We start from the raw sequence: 17,678 nt of genomic DNA on the forward strand, positions 1-17,678 counted from the left end.
TTACATAACACAACAGAAACCATATTCAGGCTATTTCCTCAGATACTCACAGAATGATTGTAAGAAGGCTCCAATATCACAGGTAATGACATTTTCCCTTGAAGATTCAATTTTGTTAAATAAAAAATCTTTTCCCCCACAATCTTTTCTTTTTTCATGCGGTGTACACCGTACAGTCTAAATCGAACTGCGTAATTTCCAATCATCTCAGATTCGACATGATTAAACTTGAATGTTTCTGTGAAGACAGGACATGGTCCTCTCTGGATGCTGGTTTTTGCTCTTTGTTTCTTTATAGGTAGAAGAACAAGGTGCACTTGCCACGAGTTGCCACCTGTCCTGTTATATGTTGGGATATCTGTGACAGCTGTCACTGTTACCAGAAGCTTCTGTTCTTGTGAGTCATAGTCAAAAGTCACATCCAGTGTGCCATATTTAGCTTCTGGCTCAGGATCAAAAGGTTTAGGAAGCTGTGAGGAGGATCCTTGAGCTGACATATCCTAAGAAAAGCAAATTTAAATGTTTTCAGTTTTTAACTCTAGTATTTAATCCATCACGTAAATAAATACCTGATATACTGCTTTAGGAGGAGGAGGTGAATACTGTCACAAAGAAGGTAATAATAAGTAACAGTCAACTACAACCAGAAGCTACTCCACAGGGTCAGAGGAGTAAAAGCGGTAGGTTAAACTCAAAAGCTTATTATAATAAAGACAAAGAATTTAGCATTCGCCATCACAATTCTGAGAAAGTTGGATATATGCTTTTATAATTAAAAATATATACTTCAAGATGTATCTCTCTTCCTTTTGTGGGAAACTACTAAATTGTACTTTCAACATTATAAACAGTGCACTGAAACCTCAATAGTAGGCTGGACAGAAAGATAACGAACACAAGTATAATGGCATTGAAAACTTCGGTCCCCTTTTCAAAGTTTGTTCTAAAACACCCCCATCTGTAACACGGTGGGAGGGCCTTGAGGCTTGGAGATCAACGGAAATGTGAAATATGAAAGTATAAATACAAAGGCCTTAAAAATACTTGTGGTCAAGTACGTATTTTCCATAACACATACACTATTTACACTTTAATTTTTAATTTGAATTTAAAACTATGTATTATTTTCTGATGTTCATTACTGTTGAAAATCGCTGACTACACATTTAAACAGTTCCAGAACAACCAAAACTGTACATTTTAATGATGAGACTGGAAGAAATTGTACCCATTTTACCTGGAATTGTCTCAAATTCCTGCCAGTCCAACTCTCCCTGGAACGTAACAGGAGGGTCGGCTACTTACTGACCGTGCCAAACCCAGGTCTCTTTCCTTTCAATAACACCACTTTGCCCCTTCAAATATTTTAATTAAGTCTTAAACATCTTAAAATGATGGACATTTTAAAATGTGGATGAATTTTACAATTTTCTGTTTCTGAACCTGTCCCTGGCGCCTGTGGGAGCAGCCACTCCTCCTAGTCCCATTCTTTCCTTCTTGCATTTCTGAAAAGAACTACCTAAATCTTAGGCAGAAATCACACTATCTGGCAAGAGACTGCGCTTCAAAACTTGCCTCGTGGCAGTTATGCTCATAAGACTTGGCTTTGGTCAGTGGGGGCAAACAGGAGTTATGTCTGAAACATTCAGATTAGGTTTACAGAGGAAATTACTTGACCTTCACTCTATTTCTCAGTCTTCCCACTAGCAGATACTCAGGTAGGATGTATGGCTCTGCTTGGACCATGTGGACTAAGACAATATTCCAGGGGAAGGCAGAGTGATAAAAAAACCCAAACAAACAACAACAACAACAACAAAAACCACCCCCCCCCCCCGAATGATGTTGTAGAGCGAAGCCACTTATTCCCCTAGATTGTTGTTAAATGAAAGACAATCCTTTGTGGTTTTTAGCCATCATATTGGTCTCTTGTTAAAGCAGCCGAACACAGGGGTACCTGGGTGGCTCAGTAGGTTGAGCATCCAACTTCAGCTCAGGTCACAATCTCACGGTTCGTGGGTTCGAGCCCTGCATTGGGCTCTGTGCTGACAGCTCAGAACCTGGAGCCTGCTTTGGATTCTGTATCTCCCTCTCTCTGTGACCCTCCCCTGCTCACATTGCCTCTCTCTCTCTCTCTCTCAGATATAAATAAAACATTAAAAAATTAAAAAAAAATAAAGCAGCTGAACACAAACACCAACTGTTGTACTAACCATGTGCCAGGCCATATTTTAGTTGGGAAGGACGCAGCACACAACCAAAAACACTCAGGTCTTTTACGTTATAAATCTTACATGTCTACCTATGGGTGACCCCGGTTGGTGCCACGTATGACAAAAAGATAACAAATGAAGAAGAGTACTTAAGGACAGGGAACAAATTCTTATTGAGGATTCAGGTTGTTTTTTTTACTGGAATATGATGAACTCATGGTAAACGTATTCTTACTCTGTCAAAAAAAAATTGACAGTCTAGAACAAAATGTTTTAACGTATGCCACTTTGTAATTAGCAATCAAAGATGATTAATTATATGGCCCTGATTTTTCAATGAAATACTGTCTAAAATAGTACCATAATAGCTAAGATTTCCAAGGCAGTAAAAAATTTCATTAAGGTCACAGAGAGGGTTAAAAGGGCGGACCTTTACAGATAAAAATTACTATTTGTGTTCTCTAAATAGGCTACTAGAAAATAATCCCTTCTTTCAAGGTGTCTAAATTTAAATTTTGAATCACTGTTAGCTAGTAATAGGTCATCAACAGAGTTTTTGACTTGCTTGCCAGGAAAGTTTCTGGAACCCTCACTCCTACCCCAGTTCAGCTGTGCATGTAGATGGGCTCAGGATTGCTATGTCCTGAATTAAACCAAGAGGAAAGTAAGAATTTTCTATTTGATAAATAATATCTATTAAAGGAATGGTAGGAAACAAAATTTGAAAAAACACAAGAGTGTACTTTATTCTAACAGAGGCTATAAAATCATCTAGATATTAATACAATGTGCATTTGCTGTAGAGTCTGAAGATATTCAATCCTGCTACAGAGACACAAAAACAAGCAGGAGAGAAGAGACTCTTAAGTGGCAACAGAGAGCAAGCTGGCAGCTACTGAAATATGGGCAAAGCTCAAAGGCTGTATTAATTACAAATAATGAATACGGAAGTAATCTGAGAGACAGGCAGAATTCAGAAGATATGGTAACTACAGATAGTAACTAAATTAATAACTTGGAATATAAGCCAAAGACAGACATAATGAATCAAAAGTGTAACAGAACAAATGAGCACTGCCTAGAGAAAGGGATGTAAAGCCCAAGCAAGACATGATCATGTCACATCTGAGCTAAAGATCTGTCACCCATGTGTTCCTTGATAGAAATAAAATCTGGGTTGATTTAGTAGGCTAACTGGCAAGTTTTACTGATGACCAGGAGTAATTGCCCCTGCAACTCTTCCAGAAAACAAATATGCGTTTTTGGCCCTCGGCATTGTCATTTAAATCTCAACTCATGGGTGCCTGGCTGGCTCAGCTGGTAGAGTATACAACTCCTGATCTGGGGGTTGTGAGTACAAGCCCCACACTGGGTATACAGATTCCTTAAAAAAAAAAAACAAAAAAACCTCAACTCTTGTCCCTGTTACTACACTGTGTATAGGGAACACTGACAGGGGAGACAGAGTGACCCAGGCCATGTTCCTGCCGCCCGTACCTACGGGAGCCCTATTCTAAGTGTGCTAACCTACCTCATCTTGCTCCTCTTCTTACATTCTATTTGAAACAGATTAAAACACATGTGCACGTACACACACACACACACACACACACACACACACACACACACACACGATGCTGGTGATTTACTTGGAAGGTACCATGCCACTATATCAAATTTCCCATTCAGCGATTTGTGCAGTCAGGCAGGCCTGGGTTTCCATTGCAGTTCTACCATCTAAGAGGTACTTGTATGTGGGCAAACTGCTTAACTCTCTGAGTCTTATAACTTCCCGAAGATGAGGCTGCTAAAATTAACTGAGTTGACTATAAAGCTTATATCCAAATTTCTGGCACAACGTTGACAGCTATTGTTATTGTTAATTCCACAATCCAGGCTTCACTGTTCACTTGTTGACTATCTATCTAGTGTGTAAACCTACAAAATAGTGGTCTTAAATTTGTTCAGGCACAGAACACAGAGAGTACTCTTTATGGAAAACCATGAAATACTCATGTGTCAAACTTAAAATACTAATGTGGAATTTTCTTCTAAATTAGATACTATATTAGAATACTAGAAAGAGCAGAAACATAGTAACAGATAACTTGTGTTTTTAGATATCATGTAAGAAAAACTTAAAATTGAGGGTATTCTGTTCATGGCTCTACTTCCGTTATTTAATTTTGGCAGTATATGAAAATTCATCTAGTGAGAATACTGACACACCACAGTACCATGAAGTATTTTCTGGGACAAAAGATGTAAAAACCTGCAATCCAAAAGAAAGTAAATCCTAAAAGTACATACGACCTAATGGAAACCTCAAATTACTGGTACAGTGTTCATCATTATCAAAAGGTTAAAATAAATCCTTTTAAGAACATGAAAAGATGTCAAAAGTTCAACACACCTATTTTTGTTGTACTTCAAAATAGGAACTAAGATACAACAAACCAAAGACTCTGAGTGAGTGATGCCATGAACCCAAATTTCATTAGTAGAATTGAGCATCACTTCTCCCTTCCATAAGCCATGACATAAAAATGCAAAAACGTTATTTCTGAAAAATCTATAAAACATTAATGAGCAACCTCCCCAAAGTAAAAATATACAAACTGGAAGAATTTTAAAAATAAAAAAACACATGCATTGGAAACTCAAGATGAAAGAAACACGTAAGTAGTTCCAGAATGTTTGGTATACAACGTTCAAAAAGACCTATCTTGAGGTGGAAACCTGGGGAAGACACTTTTCAGTACCTTGTGTATTGCTCTCATTTTTAGCTACACATCCTCCTTTGGGGAAGGGCAGTGGGGCGGGCGAAGGATGGTGGGGATACTGCTGATCCGTCTGCTGGATAAAGATTAGATCAAGGAGAACACAGGCACCCTAAGCCACAAAGGATAAGACAGTGATGAACCAGCTGACCAAGAAGAGAAGCACAGGATTATTATCTGCCAATAACGTCCATTTAAGAAACTCTACGTGCTTTTTTACTTACTTCTGGGCTCAGGACTGCAGTGCTGTCACTTGGAACGTCTTCTTCATATCCTTTATTATGAAAACTTTCTATTTCGTGACCTGTGCTTCCTTCACTTGGGCACTTGTTATATGAGCATCGTGGACTGTTGCTGCAGTGGGAAAATTCACATTTACTGTCCCCAATTTCTGAGGGCGTACATGAGAGGTGGGGAGAACCACTGTCATCCTGATATGGCGGTGGCTGCAATTCATCCAGTGGGGGTGTTCTTCTCATTCTCTGAATGCAGTTTCCTGACAATGATTAAGAATCTGGTCACTGTTTCCAATTAGCCTCAACATGCAGTACCGTCCACAATAACTGTAAACAACTTGGAAAAAAAAAACTGGATTAAAACATCTGTGGCAATGTTAACTGTTAAGAGTCACTCATGAGTTTCCTTCTTCCCTAATTGAGAGACACAGAAATAAAATAGCCTGGTTTTCCACTCCTCTCCTCCTGCATAATAAGATTAGGAAAGATAAAAAGTCATGTTCTCGGAGAGATGCTGTTACATGCCATAAAAATGGGAGCGTGATAAATATTAGTGCAATAGCTTATTTACTCAGTTCTTTAGTTCCAAACAATCTGGAAGCATTCACGTTTTACTTACTCCCCTATGATGAGCTGCCCCTCTAGTCACAACAGGTGAAAATACGGTGGGTACAACAAATATAAAACCTCATTTATTTTCTCCAACGAGTGAGAAGAACTTGAACTAGCATTCAGCTCAGAACGATTCTTCCACATCCACCCTAGATCCAGAATCCTAAACTGAGGTGCACTGTGAATCTAGGCCTAATCCCCATTGCTGAGCAGAGACTGAAAACTGCATTTCACCCTGTCTCCACCACCAGGCAGCCACTGGCTGCCGCACTGTGCCACGTGTCCCTGATTCCCTCTAAAGTTCAGCTGTATAGCATACATTGCCACCTCCAGCAATTCATTTCAAATCATATTTTCTCTCAGTCTTACATTATCCTTTTAATTTTTACCTCAATGATCTATCTCCGCAACCCAGAATAAACACATCTATGAACAGGATAGAGGTCGGGGGAGGTGGATGATGTAAAAAAAAATAGTTGAGTATACAATTTAAGAACACTAAGTCTCAGCTAAATCCTGAATGCAATATCAGATATTAAATTTAAACACTGCTCATTTTTTCTTTTAATGGACTGTGAATCTCTGTTCTCAAAAAGGACCCTGAGAAAAGGTATTCTGTATTGTACTTATCATAATGGAGTTCAGTTCAAATGTTTAATAGGTCTTCTGTTCTGCCTAAGACAGAAAAACTTTACATACGAAAACCAAAACTCATTTAAAAATTACCACAATGCCTGGTTCAAATGAAAAATAATTTGCATGAACTTAGCACAAATTTACATATTTATAGCTCAGAAGCCCAAATTTTGGAAAAAGAAAACTAAATGTCTTACCTAGTGAATCTAACATACTAACTTTAGTTGATACAGCATAAGCAAAAAATAAACAAGGTACTGAATTAACATATTTGAAGCTAAATTTCAGAAGGGAAGATAAAGTTGATACATTGCACCTGGCAACAAATAAAACACAACATCCCAGATTTCAGAGAGGGGTTCCAGGAAACCTTTCGCTCTCCTGATAAAAGCAGAATGACTTAACTGGCATGCCCTTTTTGTCCACTGGCCTTTCTCCTTCCTCCTGCTTGGACATGCTGCAGCCATTTTGTAACCAAGAAGTAACAAGCATGACAATGAAAGCTAAGGACGGAGGAGCAGAGAGATAGAAAGTATCTAGGTAACTGAAACATCACTAAGTAGCTATGTCCAAACTTCCTGAAGCCTGAAACAAATCCCGCTAGGTTAAGAAATACAACAGCAAGACACTGATAGTTGGATATTCTGTGGTTTCCAAATATATTCTTTACTGACAGTTTTTAAATTATTTAACCAATATTCTCCTCTCATTAAAAATGTATATTTAACCAGTCACTGAATTATAAATTAAATGGTAACTATAACATGAAGACAATTAAAAATTTCCCAGTAATGTGGTTTTAGGAGTCAGCATACCATCTTTTCCTTTACCTTTTTCTTTTCTTTTCTTTTTTTTTTTTAAAGAGAGGTGGTCTTTCTCAGATCTCAGACCTCAAATTGCTCAGCATATTACCCCACAGATTGCACTGGACAGAAATAGGTACATATCTAGTCTTCAATCCATCTCAGATAGGGGGAATGGGATTACCATAATTCACTCAGATTAATCAGAAGCCATCAAAGGTGGAGATGGTGTCAGCTTCAATGTCTGTATCTACATGGAAGAAAGTAGATGCCACTCACCAAGAAAAAAGAGAAAGAACTCAAATGAATAAACTAGATATGAAAAAGGAGACATTACAACTGATATCACAGATACAAAGGATCATACAAGATTACTATGAACAATTATATGCTAACAAATGAGTCAACCTGGAAGACACAGATAACGTCCTAGAAACATACTAGTTACCAAGACTGAACCATGGAGAAATAGAAAATCTGAACAGGCCAATAACTAGTAAGGAGACTGAACCCATAATCAAAAACCTCCTGGGGCGCGTGGATGACTTAGTCAGTTAAGCGTCTGACTCTTAATTTCAGCTCAGGTCATGATATCATGGACATGAGACTGGGTCCCAGTAGGCATGAGCCTAATTAAGATTCTCTCTCCCTCTGTCCTTTCCCTACTCATTCTCTCTCTCTCTAACAAAACAAAACAAAGCAACAACTACAACAAAAAAAACCTCCCAACAAACCAAAGTATAGGACCAGATGGCTGCATTGGTGAAGTCTACCAAAACTTAAAGAAAAATTAATACTAACCATTCTCAAAGTCTTACAAAAAGAAAGAGGAGGGAACACTTTCAAACTTATTTTACCAGTCCAGCATTACCCTGATAGCAAAGCCAGACAAGGACACCACAAGAAAGTTATAGGCCAATATCTCTAATAAACATAGGTGCAAAAATTCTCAACAAAGTACCAGCAAACCAAATTTAACAATACATTAAAAGCATCACATAGCATGATCAACTGGGATCTACTCCAGGGATTCAAGGGTGGTTCAACATCTGCAAATCAATTGGGGCGCCTGGGTGGCTTAGTCGGTTGAGCGTCCGACTTTCGCTTAGGTCATGATCTCACGGTTCGTGGGTTCAAGCCCCGCGTCGGGCTCTGTGCTGACGGCCAGCTCAGAGCCTGGAGCCTGTTTCAGTCTGTGAGTCCCTCTCTCTCCGACCCTCCCCTACTCATGCTGTCTCTCTCTCTCTCTCCTAGAAATAAATAAAACATTAAAAAAAATCTGCAAATCAATGTAATACAACACATTAATAAAACAAAGGATAAAAATCACAGGATCATCTCAGTAGATGTAAAAAAAAAAAAGCATTGGACAAAATTCAACATCCATTCATGACAAAAACTCTCAAGAAACAGGGTATAGAAGAATGTTAGTCAACATAATAAAAGCCTTCTGTGACAAACCCACAGCTAACAGTATATTCAGTAGTGACGACAAGCTGGAAGCTTTTCCTCTAAGATAAGCAACAAGACAAGGATCTGACTCTTACCACTTTTATTTAATATAGTTTTGGAAATCCCAGCCAGAACAATTAAGCATGAAAAGAAATAAAAGGCATCCAAATTGGAAGAGAAGAAGTAAAACAATCTCTCTTTATATATGATCGTATTATATATATAAAAAATACTAAAAGAATCCACCAAAACCCTGTTAGAATAAGTGGATTCAGGGACACCTGGGGGCTCAGATGGTTAAACATCCAACTTTGGTTCAGGTCACAATCTCAGAGTTTGTGAGCTTGAGCCCCACATCGGGCTCTGTGCTGACAGCTTAGAGCCTAGAGCCTGCTTCAGATTCTGTGTCTCCCTCTCTCTGCCCCTCCCCTGCTCATGCTCTCTCTCTCTCAAAAATAAATAAACATAAAAAAGTGAATTCAGTAAAACTGTAGGATGCAAATCAGTGTAAGAAATCAGTTCCATTTCTACATATAACAACAAACGATTAGAAATTTTTTTTAAATTCCATTTATAACTGCTTCAAAAAGAACAGAATACCTAGGAATAAGATTATCCAAGGAGATGAAAAATTTACCTGTACCCTAAGAACTATAGGATACTGATGAAAGAAACTGAAAAAGACAAAATAAATGGAAAGATATTTTATGCTCATAGACTGGCAGAAATAATATTGTTAAAATGTCCATACGTTGGGATGAACACTGGGTGTTGTATGTAAGTGATAAATCACAGGAACCTAGTCCCGAAGCCAAGAGCACACTGTATACACAGTACGTTAGCTAACTTGACAATAAACCATATTAAATAAATAAATAAATAAATATTTTAAATAAAGACTCAAAGTGAACTCTATCAAAATTCCACTGGCATTTTTCACAGAACTAGAAAAACAATCCTAAACTTTGTATGGAACCACAGAAGGCTCCAAAGCCAAAGCAATCTTGAAAAAGAAAACAGAATTGGAGATATCACACGTCCTGATTTCAAACTATATTACAAAGCTATAGGAACCAAAAGAGCGTGGCATTGGCATAAAAACAGACACACAGATCAAGAGAACAGAGAACCCAGAAATAAATCCATACATATAGTCAATTAATTTATGACAAATGAGCCAAGAACACACACGGGAGATGACAGTCTCTTTAATAAATTGTGATGGGAAAACCGGACAGTCACATATAAAAGAATGAAACTAGATCATTATCTCACATCACACATAAAAATCAACTGAAAATAAAGACTTGAACATAAAGCTTGAAACTATAAATCTTAAAAGAAAACATACAGAATATGCTCCTTAAAACGGTCTTGACAATGATATTTTGACTTTGCCAGAAGCAAAGGCAACAAAAGCCATAAACAAATGGGACTACATCAAAATAAAAAGCTTCTGCATAGAAAGCCATCAAAAAAATTATAGTCAACCTGTTGAATAGGAGAAAATATTCAGAAATCATATACTTGATAAATAAAAAACTCATACAATTTAACAGCAAAATAACAATCTGATTTAAAAATGGGCTGAGGAGGCTCAATAAATATAAAAGAATAGAGGTCATACCATGCACACTGTCAGATCACAATGCTTTGAAACTTGAAATCAATTACAGGAAGAAGTCTGGAAAACCGCCAAAAACATGGAGGTTAAAGAACACCCTTCTAAAGAATGAATGGGCCAATCAGGCAATTAGAGAGGAAATTAAAAAATATATGGAAACAAATGAAAATGAAAACACAACAATTCAAAATCTATGGGATGCGGCCAAGGCAGTCCTAAGAGGAAAGTACATTGCTCTCCAGGCCTATTTCAAGAGATTAGAAAAAGCACAAGTCCAAAATCTAACAGCTCACCTAAAGGAGCTAGAGGCAGAGCAACAAGAACGCCCTAAACCCAGTAGAAGAAGAGAAATAGTAAAAATTAGAGCAGAAATAAACAACATAGAGACCAAAGAAACAATTGAACAGATCAATGAAACCAAGAGTTGGTTTTTTGAAAAAGTAAACAAAATTGACAAACCTCTAGCCAGGCTTATCAAAAAGAAAAGAGAGAGCACCCAAATAGACAAAATTATGAATGAAAATGGACTTATTACAACCAACCCCTCAGAAATACAAGCAATTATCAGGGAATACTATGAAAAATTATATGCCAACAAATTGGACAACTTAGAAGAAATGGACAAATTCCTAAACACACACTCACTACCAAAATTCACACGGGAAGAAATAGAAAACCTGAACAGACCCATAACGAGTGAAGAAATCGAATCAGTGATCAAAAATCTCCCAACAAATAAGAGCCCTGGACCTGATGGTTTCCCTGGGGAATTCTACCAGACATTTAAAACAGAATTAATCCCAATTCTTCTCAAGCTATTCCAAAAAATAGAAGTCGAAGGAAAACTCCCGGACTCATTTTATGAAGCCAGCATCACTCTGATTCCCAAGCCAGACAGAGATCCAACAAAAAAAGAGAACTATAGGCCAATATCCTTGATGAATACGGATGCAAAAATTCTCAACAAGATCCTTGCAAATCGAATCCAGCAGCATATCAAAAGAATCATCCACCAAGATCAAGTGGGATTCATTCCTGGGTTACAGGGCTGGTTCAACATTCGCAAATCAATCAATGTGATCCATCATATCAATAAAAGAAAAGATAAAAACCATATGATCCTGTCAATAGATGCAGAAAAAGCATTTGACAAAATACAGCATCCCTTCTTAATAAAGACTCTCGAGAAAGTTGGGATAGAAGGAACCTACTTAAACATCATCAAAGCCATCTATGAGAAGCCTTCAGCTAACATCATCCTCAACGGGGAAAAACTGAGAGCTTTCCCCCTGAGATCAGGAACACGACAGGGATGTCCACTCTCACCACTGTTGTTTAACATAGTGCTGGAAGTCCTAGCATCAGCCATCAGACAACAAAAGGAAATCAAAGGCATCAGAATTGGCAAAGAGGAAGTCAAACTTTCACTCTTCGCAGATGACATGATACTCTACATAGAAAACCCGACAGACTCCACCAGAAGCCTACTAGAACTGATCCAAGAATTCAGCCAAGTTGCAGGGTACAAAATCAACGTACAGAAATCGGTTGCATTTTTATACACCAATAATGAAGCAACAGAAAGAGAAATCAAGAAACTGATCCCATTCACAATTGCACAAAAAACCATAAAATACCTCGGAATAAACCTAACCAAGGATACAAGAGATCTGTATGATGAAAACTATAGAAAACTTATGAAGGAAATTGAAGAAGACACAAAGAAATGGAAAAACATTCCATGCTCATGGATAGGAAGAATAAATATAGTTAAGATGTCATTACTACCTAAAGCACTCTACACATTCAATGCAATTCCAATCAAAATTGCACCAGCATACTTCTCAAAACTAGAACAAACTATCCAAAAATTTGTATGGAACCACAAAAGACCCCGAATAGCCAAAGTAATACTGAAAAATAAAACCAAAACGGGAGGTATCACCATCCCAGACTTCAGCCTCTACTACAAAGCTGTCATCCTCAAGACAGTATGGTATTGGCACAAAAACAGACCCATAGACCAATGGAACAGAATTGAGAACTCAGAAGTGGACCCAAAAGTATACAGCCAACTGATCTTTGACAAAGCAGGAAAGAATATCCAATGGAAAAAAGACAGCCTTTTTAACAGATGGTGTTGGGAGAACTGGACAGCAACATGCAGAAGAATGAAACTAGATCATTTTCTCACACCATGCACAAAAATCAACTCAAAATGGATAAAGGACCTGAACGTGAGACAGGAAACTATCAACACCCTAGAGGAGAAAGCAGGAAACAACCTCCTTGACCTCCACCGCAGCAACTTCTTACTTGACACATCCCCAAAAGCAAGGGAATCGAGAGCAAAAATAAACTGTTGGGACCTCATCAAGATTAAAAGCTTCTGCACAGCCAAGGAAACAACCCAGAAAATTAATAGGCAACCAACGGAATGGGAAAAGATAGTTGCAAATGACATATCAGATAAAGGGTTAATATCCAGAATCTATAAGGAACTCACCAAACTCCACGCCCGAAAAACAAACAACCCAGTGAAGAAATGGGCAGAAGACATGAACAGACACTTCTCCAAAGAGGACATCCAGATGGCCAACAGACACATGAAACGATGCTCAGCATCCCTCCTCATCAGGGAAATACAAATCAAAACCACACTGAGATACCACCTCACGCCAGTCAGAGTGGCTAAAATGAGCAAATCAGAGAACTCTAGATGCTGGCGAGGATGTGGAGAAACGGGCACCCTCCTGCACTGTTGGTGGGAATGTAAACTGGTACAGCCCCTCTGGAAAACAGTGTGGAGGTTCCTCAGGAAACTAACAATAGAACTCCCTTATGACCCAGCAATAGCACTGCTAGGAATTTACCCAAGGGATACAGAAATGCTGAGGCATAGGAGCACATGTACCCCAATGTTCATAGCAGCACTCTCCACAATAGCTAAAACATGGAAAGAGCCTAAGTGTCCATCAACAGATGAATGGATCAAGAAGATGTGGTTTATCTATACCATGGAATACTACATGGCAATGAGAAACAATGAAATCTGGCCATGTGTAGCAACATGGATGGACCTTGAGGGTGTTATGCTGAGCGAAATAAGTCAGGCAGAGAAGGACAAATACCATATGTTTGCACGTATAGGAGGATTAGGAGGAACTTGACGGAGGACCAAGGGGGAGAAGAAGGGCGGAAATGGTGGGGGAAAGGGAGAGAGGCAAACCATGAGAGACTCTTGAATGCTGACAAAAACTGAGGACTGATGGATGTGGGGGGGAGGGGGGGATGGGCATGAAGGAAGGCACTTTGGGGATGAGCACTGAGTGTTATGTAGAAACTAATTTGACAATAAACTATTTGTAAAAAAAAAAAAATAAAAAAAAAAAATAAAAAAAAAAAATAAAATAAAAAAAAATAAAAATGGGCTGAGGAGGGGCGCCTGGGTGGCTTAGTTGGTTAAGTGTCCAATTTTGACTCAGGCCATGCTCTGGCAGTCCATGAGTTTGAGCCCTGTGTCGGGCTCTGTGCTGACAGCTCAGAGCCTACGGCTGGCTTCAGATTCTGTGTTTCCCTCTCTCTGCCCCTCCCCCACTCATTCTCTCTCGCTCTCTCTCTCTCTCTCTCTCAAAAATAAATAAACATTTAAAAAAATGGGCTGAGGAACTAGACATTTTTTTCAAAGAAGACATCCAGGTAGCCAATAGGTATATGAAAAGATGGTTAACATCACTATCATTAGGGAAATGCAAATCAAAAGCATAATGAGACATTTTACACCTGTTAGAATGTCTAATAACAAAAAGATAATGGATAACAAATGCTGGCTAGGATGTGGAGAAAAAGCGACCCTTGTGCCCTATTGGTGGGAATGTAAACTGGTAAAACCATCATGGAAAAACAGTACAGAGATTCCTCAAAAAATTAAAAATAGAATTACCATATGATTGAGCAATTCCATTCCTGGCTATTTATGTAAAGAAAATAAGATCTCTATTGCAAAAAGATATCTGCACCCCATGTTCATTGCAGGATTCTTTATAATAGCCAAGACACATAAACAACCTAAGTGTCCATCAATGGATGAATGGATAAAGAAAATGTGGTACACACACACACACACACACACACACAGGACTATTATTCAGCCACAAAAAGGAAGAAAACCTTGCCATGTGACAACACAAATGGACCCTGAGGGAATTACGCTAAGTGAAGTAAATCAGAAGGAGAAGGAAAAATACTGTTTGACGGACATCACTTGTAAGCAGAATCTACAAAATGTGAACTCACAGACACGGAGAACAGATGGGTCATTGCTAGAGGTAAGGGTGGGTAGTGGAGGAAATGTGTGAAGGTGGTCAAAAGGTACAAACTTGCAGTTATAAGATAAATAAATCATGCATCGTACAGCATGATGACAATTAATAATGTATTGTAGATTTCAAAGTTGCTAAGGGAAATCGTAAAAGTTCTTATTGGGGAAAAAATGTGTAACTATGTGAGGTGACTGATGTTAACTAAATGTGCTGTGGAAAATCATTCTGCAATAAATTCGTATAACACATCTTATGCTGTGCTATACCTGGACCCATACAGTGATATGTATCAATTATATCTCAGTAAAACTAGAAAAAGAAAAGAATGACTAAACACTTCCTTTACAAAAGCTTATACACTGAAAGTATAAAAATATACACACACATGAAACAAAAGCAGAAGAAACAAATCAAAAATAGTATATGCCTAAAGCATGCAGGGGCCAGGGAGAAGGAAGATAAAGGACGTTGGCTAGAAAAACCCGCACAATCAAATCCTTGCCTTCCTTATCCTTCAATCTGATTTCATATTCATCTTGATTAAAATATCTTTTCTGTGGCTCTTTCTTCTTCAATAGCTGCTTCACTATATTAATCCTTCTCTGAACTTGCTTCTCGTGCGATCAATACAATCTATTTTCTGTCCAGTAATAATCTAATACCTTACTTCCTTTGGTTTGCTTTTTACATCAGGTCCCGGTCTAGACACCAGCCAACCAGGATATATTTACACAGCTGAGCTCCAGTCATCAGGCTCTTGTTGGTATTTAGTGTAACTGCTCTCCACAGACTACGGCACGAGTTAGTTACCCCAAAGACACTTAGTGATATTTAAAGATGTGAAGTAGGCTCCATGAGGAGAATTCACCAGTGTTTCTGGATTTGAGAGAAACAATTTCATAGCTGTGAGTTCTGGAATACACATATTGGGATATATAAATTATATATATAAAACATATATTATTTATTTATTTTATGTAATTATTTAATTATAAAATGTTATATAAATAGTCTAAGTTTTGAAAATAATAATACCATACTTTTTACTTTTCACTTTACTTTTGCATCTTACTTTACAAAGTGAAGAACACCCAAATGTATATGGAATAGTCATTTCATTAAAGTTTTTTTAATGTTTATTCTTATTTTTGAGAGAGAAAGAGAGAGAGAGAGACAGAGCACGAGTGGAGCAGGGGCAGAGAGAGAGGGAGACATAGAATCTGAAGCAGTCTCCAGGCTCCAAGCTGTCAGCACAGAGCCCAACGCAGGGCTCAAACTCACAAATTGCCAAGATGATGACCTGGGCCGAAGTTGGACACTTAATCATCTGAGCCAGCCAGGCGTCCCAGGAATTTCATTTTTAAAAACCCAATTATAAAGATTTTTCCTCTTTTAAATTTTTGCAACAATATGTTCTTTCTCTTGGCAACTACTTCATATCATTTACACAGTGTAATAATTATGAGTTGGCTAAAATTTAACTGATATTGGAAAATTTTTAAGACAAAAGTTTTACAAAGTAACACAATTTATACTACAGTTGTTAATTTACACTGTAAACATCCAACCTTAAGAGGAAGTTTCCAGTGAAACTATCAAAGACCAAAAACGGTGGTGCCCTGTTACTACTTTTCCCCTTGTTTTACAACCTAATTCCATACCCTGTTTTGTGGAAACGATAGATCGATAAAAGTGTTCATGAATGGATATATTTTAAGCAATTTCATTTACCATCTGCATATTGTAGAGCACTTACAAAACATGACAAAGTATCTTCCTACCTTAAAAAAAAATCTGGAAAGGGGGCACCTGGGTGGCTCAGTAGGTTAAAGGTCAGACTTCGGCTCAGGTCATGATCTTGAGGTTGGTGGGGTTGAGTCCCGCATTGGGCTCTCTGCTGTTAGCACAGGGCCTGCTTAGTATCCTCTGTCTCCCTGCTGTGGATCCTGTCTCCCTCTTTCTCTGCCCCTCCCCTAGTAACATGCTCTCTCTCTCTCTAAAGCAGGTAAGCATTTAAACATTTTTTTAAAAAAAGGAAAAAACCCCAGGATGCATGAATATCTGGAAAATGACCTGTATTTTTTAAAAAACACTTTTTTAAGACTGTAGTTTCCCAAGTTTGAGAAGCTCAGCTCTAAAAAGTGGTGAACATTCTACATTTGCAAAATTCAGTTTGCAAGTGCCTGCGGAAATTTGCCAAAATTGATCACATACTGTGTAATAAGTTAAGGCTTGAGACATTTCACAAAACTGTAAGCAAAAAGGTGTCTTTTGACCACAGTGAAATTAAACTAGAAATCAGAAAGAAAAGTGTAACTAAAAAACTATAGAAATCTAGACAAAATAAAGAAAAATTAAAATATACTTCTATATAACCCATGGGTCAAAGAAGAAATCACAACAGAAATAGAAACTGTACTTAAAACAATAATAAAAATAATCTGTATAAATGCTGTGGAATGTGGCTAAAGCCATGCTTCGAAGGAGATTTACAGGCCTAAGTGCATATGTCGGGGAGGGGAAGGGAGTAGAAGTCTGAAGACCACACCTAAGTACTCACTTCAAGATGTTAAAAGCTTAAGAAACAAAGAAGTTAAACTCAAAGAAAAGAAAAATAATGAAACAATGAAGAGCAGAAATAAAACAGAAAACATACCCACAATAGAGAGCATTAGTGAACCAAAAGAAAATTCATTGAGGACACTAATAAAATTGATAAATTGCTGGAAGACACCAGTCAGAAGAGAAAGAGACATGCGCTCAATTATTAATGTCAGGAATAAAAAAGAGGACATCATTTCAGACCCTACCGACATTAAAAAGATGGCAAGCTTTTCTTTTGTCCTTGGCTTTATGAAAATTTCAGTCCTAAAACTAATCAGTGGGGCAGAAAGAGGAACAGCCTGCACTGGTAGTGGCATGGGAAGCCCAGAGCCTTATGTCAGAGCCTGGGTGGGATAAGGAGGAGGTCTACCCAGGGGAGAAGCCCACTGTACTATT

The 17,678-nt window shown here is 38.1% G+C and overlaps 1 protein-coding gene across 3 annotated transcripts in view; it reads right to left on the bottom strand.

Moving 5' to 3' along the window:
• Positions 1–17,678, bottom strand: part of SYT14 (synaptotagmin 14) — a 138,964-nt gene that overhangs the window by 57,955 nt on the left and 63,331 nt on the right. For 2 of the 3 annotated variants that reach the window (XM_039230118.1, XM_039230117.1), the window contains exons 3-4: positions 5,218–5,489; positions 51–500 (exon numbers count right to left, since the gene is read on the bottom strand). In XM_039230118.1, the coding sequence (XP_039086049.1) occupies positions 51–500; positions 5,218–5,489 (722 nt within the window). Of the gene's footprint in view, positions 1–50; positions 501–5,213; positions 5,490–17,678 lie in introns of those variants that run through there. The other variant, XM_039230116.1, reaches the window with a different exon arrangement.

This window comes from Hyaena hyaena, unplaced genomic scaffold, assembly GCF_003009895.1.
Source record: "Hyaena hyaena isolate Hyena2069 unplaced genomic scaffold, ASM300989v1 scaffold_43, whole genome shotgun sequence".
In the NCBI taxonomy this organism is placed as follows: Eukaryota; Metazoa; Chordata; class Mammalia; order Carnivora; family Hyaenidae; genus Hyaena; species Hyaena hyaena.